General features: G+C 33.4%; 1 protein-coding gene across 1 annotated transcript in view; it reads left to right on the forward strand.

Annotated features, from left to right (window-relative positions):
• Window positions 1-6,935, forward strand: part of Pvf1 (PDGF- and VEGF-related factor 1) — a 12,090-nt gene extending 5,155 nt beyond the window's left edge. Inside the window, exons 2-6 of the mRNA XM_018452202.1 lie at window positions 166-271; window positions 3,545-3,753; window positions 3,874-3,975; window positions 5,439-5,620; window positions 6,660-6,935. Coding sequence (XP_018307704.1) covers window positions 166-271; window positions 3,545-3,753; window positions 3,874-3,975; window positions 5,439-5,620; window positions 6,660-6,816 — 756 coding nt within the window. The 3' untranslated portion in view covers window positions 6,817-6,935. The remainder of the gene's footprint in view (window positions 1-165; window positions 272-3,544; window positions 3,754-3,873; window positions 3,976-5,438; window positions 5,621-6,659) is intronic.
• Window positions 6,936-7,908: the final 973 nt, after the last annotated feature.

Genomic DNA, 7,908 nt, shown 5'->3' on the forward strand with positions numbered 1-7,908 from the left:
TTTTTTTCTTTTTTCGTGATTTCCTGCGAAACAAAGCAAAAAGGAGCATATGTCTATAGGACTTTTTTTCTTAGTTTTTTACTCCTCTACACGCTCCCGAAGTTTTGCCATTTAATTTGGAAACACCCTGTATATGTAATATATATGTAATCATTTATTTTTTAGATACCGCTCGATTTAGCGGCTAGATTAAATACGATAGGCTCATTGGAGGAGTTTCTACAGCTTCTTCACGGTGTTCCACAGAATGAAAAAGATATCATGTTTGCCAGTAAGTATAATTCGTTATCTTTCTTACTAGGTGCAAATATAAATAATGCAATGGCAAATAATAATCTTAAGGAAAACTCATCGTAGATAAAAAGGAGTAAACCAGGTTTACTTGTCGCAAATTCCACTTTATTGAATAAAAACGTCAAGGATAAAAATCTTATTATTATAATTATAAAAAAATCAGAAAACATGTTGCCAAACAAACATTTGAAAATATATTAATGTTATTCATCATGTTCCAACATTTCGTACAACTAGATATTAATTATTAAATACAGCTACAATTAAATACATTACAATTATATACAACGTAGGGAAATTAATAATTCATAAAGATACAAATAAAGACATTGCGATAAGATCAATATTTTATCACCTAAGCAGAAACATAAATTAAATCGCGGCGCGGTAGATCTCTTGATTATTTCGTTGTTTATACAAACGCGTAATTATCATTGTAAACTGAGATCATCTCATAACGTAAATCATATGTACATATTTTGATACTTTCAGTGCATGTGGATTATATATTATGTAATTATAAAATAAATATTGCATGCTTAAAATATATTTTTCAACGTTGCAAGAGTTAAATGATTTTTCGATTAACACAGGAAACAGTCTTTTCGTTACAAATGAAAATTCGCGTATCCGGCCAATTGATTTCCCCTGACAATATTATCTAACCAAGAGCAAATACACATGCAATCGCTATCATTTGGCCACAAGCTTGTGCGATAGTTTTATATTGTTGTTTCTTGTGTGTTAGATGTATTAACATTGACCTTCGAATAAACGATCTCATGAATTTTATACATGACATTAAATGGTTTTTTATTTGGACAATCGGAAATCAATTTATTGTTGACGTAACGCAAACAAAAATGCATATTGGGATTTTTTTTCGCTATTTCAGCCTCGAAAAGTTTAACAAAATTTTCGCGATCCTCTAAGAAGTTTAAAGGTTGTAGATAACCACCGAAATGATTTACATCCGGTATTAATGTATTGCTAGTTTGAATCGCCTCTTCTAAACTTGGCAATTTACTTTCCTGTGTTTTATTTGTATTGTGATGTACCTTAGTCGAAAGTTCCGATTTGCGAGCATCACAACCGTTTTTCTGTGCATTATGACATTTTCTAGTAACCTTCGACGAATCAATATCATTTAGAAGCGAATACGTGATCTGCAGCTTGCATTTTCGTATCCAGGTTTTCTTTTTACAAATTTTTGAACAATGATATGAAAATAGAGAATCTAAAAAATTTAATTTAACATTTCTAACATTTATATTATTGGCAAGATATATAAAAATTATTTCTGTAATTCCATTTATATGTAATTTATATCTCTCTATATAAAGTTTGATTTATAATATTCTATAAATCTAGAAAGCAATGTCTGAACAATAATAAAATATTATATATATCCATCTGATAACTATTTTTAATTAAATGTATTTCTACCTGTTTGTACATTCATTCGTATGAATTTTATTTCTCCATTCGCTTCCAGGTACTTAGTCGTGTTAGCTTCAGCAGTAACAGGTCCATCTCCTTGATCACACTCTCTGTTGATGGCTCTGACGGTTGGTGCCATTTCCTCTTTCAATTTTATCCTATTAATGTTCTTCCCGACGACAGGCTGAGACGTAATCTCGGGCTCGAAAAGATTATAGAGATCGCCCTCGTTAAGATCATAACTCTGGTCATCCATCTCGACGATTGCACTAAAATTGTTTTGATGCACGTCGATATTGACATTCATATCCTTACGATCTATACATTTTTCATCTTGAAATTTGCATCCGTTAGAAGCTGCTTCATGTATGGAAGTTGCATCGTTCGCATTGCTTTTCTGGTCATCACAATCTTTTACGTGGGTCGTTGACATTTCAGTCTCGTGTGAAGAACGAGCCGGTAAATAATCGCTCGTGTAGGTTTTGCGGTTCTGCTCTAAGGATCGTTTTATCTTCCTACGCAAAAAATATAGGTATGTGCGTGAGACCATCTAATAAGTATTACATTTCCTCAAATGCATTTATTGTGCACGCATCTAATAATAACACGTATGAACTAATTTTTTTAAAAAAGGCGTCGATTTCATAAACTTGGACGATATACCATAACTGATAATTGTGAATATACGCGTATTACTTATCATTAATCTCAATGTCCTCACCGATTCGACTGTTTGCTTTTGTGAGGGATACCGGAAATTGGCGAAATAATATCAGAAAATGTGTGAAAAGATTCCATTTTATTGGACAGCATAAAGGCAGTTACTTTTTTCCTTCCCGTAATCACTTTCCCGAACCATTTGAGTATTACATGCTCTGCAAGATGATCTTTAAAACCGGGAATTATTCCATCGACCAACATGAAATAACGATTTGCAATTGAAATTGCTTCGGCATGTTCATCGACCATTTTCCGCCCTAAAAAAATAATCCTATTTAAAAAAATAGTCGCTACTTAGATAGAATCTAATATCAATTTAATAATGAACTTCTGATTACATATATATACGATTTCGCTTATTTCTTAACAAATTAATACTGTTTTAACAACACAACTTGTTACAACTGACAAATTAAATACTGCATTAACTCTTACGATAATAAATACAATATGAAAAGAACAATTTTTCTGAAAATTTAGTTGATACAGATCTGAAAATTATTTTTTGGACCACCAAAATAATTATGTAAGATGTTGAAGATAATTGCTACAATGTCAAAATTTTCGCAACACTCATCACGTTTACAATCTAATTTACAACGTGCTCTTTATTTTCTGCTTCTTACTTTTGACCTTTTTCCCTCTTTGCGTTTTATCGACAATCACGTTTCTTATCTATTCCAAAGTTCGTCAACTTTATCTCGAGTGACAGAAAACGAAGGACCAAGATAAGAGACAAAAAGACAAGAGGTAAAAAGCAGTAAAAGCAAGAAACAGGAAGCAAAATGCATACTGTAGATTAGGTTTAAGTATTCTATATAAATTATTTTGATAGCTCAATAAAATTTTGATTTGTATCTAGCTACATTTTTAGATACTTCAGCAAAATCGTTCTTTTCTGACATTTACAAGATATTTGATAATTAATATCATCTACTTGGAAATTAATACATTCAACTTGTTAAAGTTTTCTACGTATTATGAAACATATTTTATATTACGTAAACTGGAGACTATGTTGTATCTTCGGCAGCGTAAAAAGGAAAGTTTCTTCGATTATATTTAAGATACAAACAGGGATTCTTTCCAGATAGATTCGGAGGCGAGGAACGATCGAACGCATTGATACCAACGCCAGCCAAGTGCATGCCCGAGCTGCAACTCGTTTCCCTAAAACTGGACGACGATCCTTCGACATTCGTCTTTCCACTCTGCACACGGATCAAAAGATGCGGCGGCTGTTGCATTAGTCCTCTGCTCTCGTGTCAGCCAACAGCTACGGAGATGCGGAATTTCGAGGTAATCGATCCTTATCGAGTTAAAGAGCACGAACGAAAATGCGCATATTATTATGAATTTATGAGCAACCAATTCGAGAAAGAGCAATAATTGAACATGTTTTTTTTCACGTGTCTTAAGGTGATCGTGACATCGATGATCAATATGGACTACCGGGGACGACAAATTGTGCCGGTAGAGGAGCACACTAAATGCAAGTGCGACTGCAAAATCAAGGAAGAGGTAATTTGATGGCGACCGATAATTGATGGTTAATTAATGCCTTGCTGCTTAACCGGGCCGCGTCATTTATGAGTTTCACGCCTCACACATCGTCTCGTCGTTCGTTGTTTTTCACGCGGTCTATACATGCACATATGTGTCGCACCACTTGAGGACGATTTACGTTAGTCGGCTGGCTGAAAGGAACACGGACTCCGTTTCCAAGTACCTCAACAATGCACGAAAATACATTAGAAACAGAAATAATAGGCATTTCAAAGGCGTGAATCATACTTTCCACGCGTCCATCTTCATCCCCGCTCGTCCTTCGGATGTATTACGAAATTGACGTTTCAATTACTTGAGATATTATGTAATCGCAGATGCAAAGAGATGCAAAAGATATAAAAAAAATTCTAAGATTCTCTCTAAGAGATGTGTTAGTAAGCATTAAGATCATTTGCGCGGTGTTCAATGTACACAGTACAATATTTAAAGATTTATTACATGTATTTTTTAACAAAATGAATTAAAATTATAGGTTTTTCTAGGTTGTATTGAAAGTAATAGAAGTTTAACGGTGATTAAAAACTGGATCGAAAATTATTTCAATAACAAGGCATATAATTAAGAAATAACTAAGATAAAATGAGAAAATTTTCATTTAAATTATAAAATTGTATTGTTAAATATAAATATTGACTTAGATTATCTCATATGCATACACTGAAAAAAATGCATGTAATTTCACATGAAAATTACATGTTCATGACTGGAAAATTGCCTAAATATGATTGGAAATTTACAATTTCAAGTAAATTTCCAAGTATATTTATGTAATTTAGATAATTTTCCAGGCATATGCATGTAATTTTCATGTAAAATTACATGCATTTTTTTCAGTGTATGACATCCCAGCAAACGTTAGTTATCGTTAGTTTATTTGCTGAGATTCTTTTTTATATGGAAAGCATACATTTCTAATTCCAGTCATTTTGCAGAGAGTATACACCTGACAAATCCTTAATCCGAATTATGAAGTGGAATGGACCTAAAGTTTAAAAGTAGGACATAATGAGCCTTTTGGACATCTTATAAGACGTCCTTTAAGACTTTGTGTTGTCAGGGATAATTTGGATTAAGGATACATTAGATGTATAGTCTTTGCAAAAAGTAACTGGAATTGGAAATTTATATTTTCCACATATAAAAATTTTTCTGAAAAACAGCTTGAAGTCATTTTTGCAAAAATGTCTTACATCTTGATTTTGGACTGATTGGCTGAGAGGCTAAGGTCGTTTCTCAATATACCAATTTCGCTGATTGCTACAATTGTCGCTTCCTTGCAACGTGCGCGAACGCTCGCAAAGTGTGTCAATGCGGAGGACAAGCGAAATTCAGCCGTGTTTGTACGAGCATGATAAGTGTTGACACTTTTCTTCGTCGATGATTCATGCCACGTCATTTTTCCTTGTTGTTTTCAGCACTGCAACGATAAGCAATATTACGAGCCGCACAACTGCAAGTGCGCCTGCAACAATGTGGACGAGGAGGAGAAGTGCCGTAAGAACGACACGAAGATCTGGAACTCGACTCTCTGCGTTTGTACGTGTAGAACCATCGAGCCATGCACCACCGGATACTATTTCAACCCCAACACGTGCAGGTGTGAGCCAACAGAATAGGGGACTATCTGCTAAAGGAATAAGGCGCTCTTCTTTTTTATTGCACGTCATTAATCAATCACGATTTGCGAACGCACCGATCTATTTCTCGTTCACCTAAATATTCTGAATTTATTTCGATCGTCCACTTCGTTTCTGCACGAATTTTCGCAAGTTTTACTCTTTTCTCTTTATGCTTCACACGTGATTCTATGCGTCCCATATTCGCGCTTTCCTTCTATCTCATACGTATAGGTATTTGCACGTGAGCGAAAACACTTTCCGATTTCTTCACGCCGATGTCTTTCACTGAGCGACATGATTCGCCAGAAATTTTGGGTGACAATGAAACGAAAACTTGCTTCTCGTTAAAAGTTTCTTCATCGCTTAGTCATTAACTCTTCATTACTCGCGGGAGATATTCAGAAGATTCCTTTATAAATTCGTTAAATTTAATGAATGATATTTATATACATTATATCTATTAATTCATTATTAGCACAAATTATTTCACAATTAAGGCTATATTTTAGAACGTTCTCTCCAAGAAAAATTTTACTCAAACTATATAACACATAACATGTACTACATTTATTAAATAAAATTTTTTTTCAATTATTTTCACCTAAAGGATGTATAAAATATTAATTTTTATTTAATTGTAAATCGTAAAAAGTTACAATAAAAATTTAGATATAATGTTGAGATGTTAGAAACATCATAGTCAAGTAATTATAAAAACCACACGAGTAATGTAAGGTTAAACTAAAACGGCGTATACTTCACATGTGATGTATATACACTTAACTAATATCTATAATAATGTAACACTCTGGAGGCGGAATATATTTATATTCTACTAACAACGATTACCGCTTTAAATAAATCGTTAAAAAAATAACGACAAAACTCAGCAAAACTTTATGGAAACCTCAGATTGAGAGATTGTGAACAGTGTCCTACACTTTCAATTCACGCAATTCGGCACGATATTACAGTACATGCTCCATAATTATTAGCACGTAACCGCAAATGTTCCAGATGTGGACCGATAATGTTGTCTAGACCAGTAAACAGGTTCGCGCCGACGAATTATAATTTCACTGACCGTCGACCAGAAAACAGGCGGCCGGTGATAATCCCTTTGGACCCATCGGATCCCAGAAGAAAACACAAGGAGGATCCCGAATACAAGTAACAAGAATTCAGACGAACACGCGACGGATTACAAGACTGCTAAAACGATCTATAGTTAATTGTTAATTTCTTTATTACATAGAGACGAGACCCCTCAATAATCCCATACCTGGGAACTAAGAGTTGAATTCTCTCAATTTAATTGTCGTAATTTTATCATGATGCAAAATGTTGCAAATTCTGTAACTTTTTTGTCACTCACGTTTATAATATATGTATATGATAATGAGCAATTTCTTCTGCGGTTTAGTGGTAAAAGAAATATTACACTTATAGTTCTACCCCCAAATCGCAGAATGACATGCTTTTCTAGTTCCAAGGTGTTTCGTGCTAAACTATTGTGTGTTGACTGTAAAATAAAGGTCAAGAGACATTGTGATATAATAAGAAAATGACCGCCACAAGATCTTGTCAATGTTATTTATGGCATAGTTATTTCTTTTTGTATTTATAGTCACGATGATGAACAAACTACTTGTTATTTGCCTTTATCATATGTGACATAGCAATAAATTTATAACATGACATACATACAGAATTATCAATTAAGAGGATGGGTGGAATGGCCTAATTGTAAAATCTTGATATTAATAAAAATTAAAATAACTTGCTACTTTTTTGTTATACACAAATGAGTACAGTATCGAATGAATTTATGTAATGTCTTTAAGAAGTTACATGTTACAATACTTTTCTAATACGATCAATATTACATGAAAAAGCTAATTGCTGGAAAAAGGGCCGAAGTAGAATTGTGCCTTTATTCCGTCCATCCCCTCAATTACATCACATATATTCGTTAATTAGGATTTACATCTAAGTCATATTATAAAATTCTTGATATTAATTACAATTGGACAAATTAATTACAATTGTTATACTCAATTATTGTTCCTCTCTGATTAACGTAGTTTCTATATCTTCTGTACTTTGGTTTATCGCCTTTTCACATCTCTCAGCGTTGTACAAATATGTAACAACAGCAGTGTTCACATTCAGAATGTCGCTGTAGCTTTCACTGATAGATTTAAGAGAGTCGGTTATTTTACCTAAAATAATACAATTATACAATACATTAACATATAAAATCATA

Source organism: Mycetomoellerius zeteki, unplaced genomic scaffold, assembly GCF_001594055.1.
Source record: "Mycetomoellerius zeteki isolate Tzet28-1 unplaced genomic scaffold, Tzet1.0 scaffold332, whole genome shotgun sequence".
NCBI lineage: Eukaryota > Metazoa > Arthropoda > Insecta > Hymenoptera > Formicidae > Mycetomoellerius > Mycetomoellerius zeteki.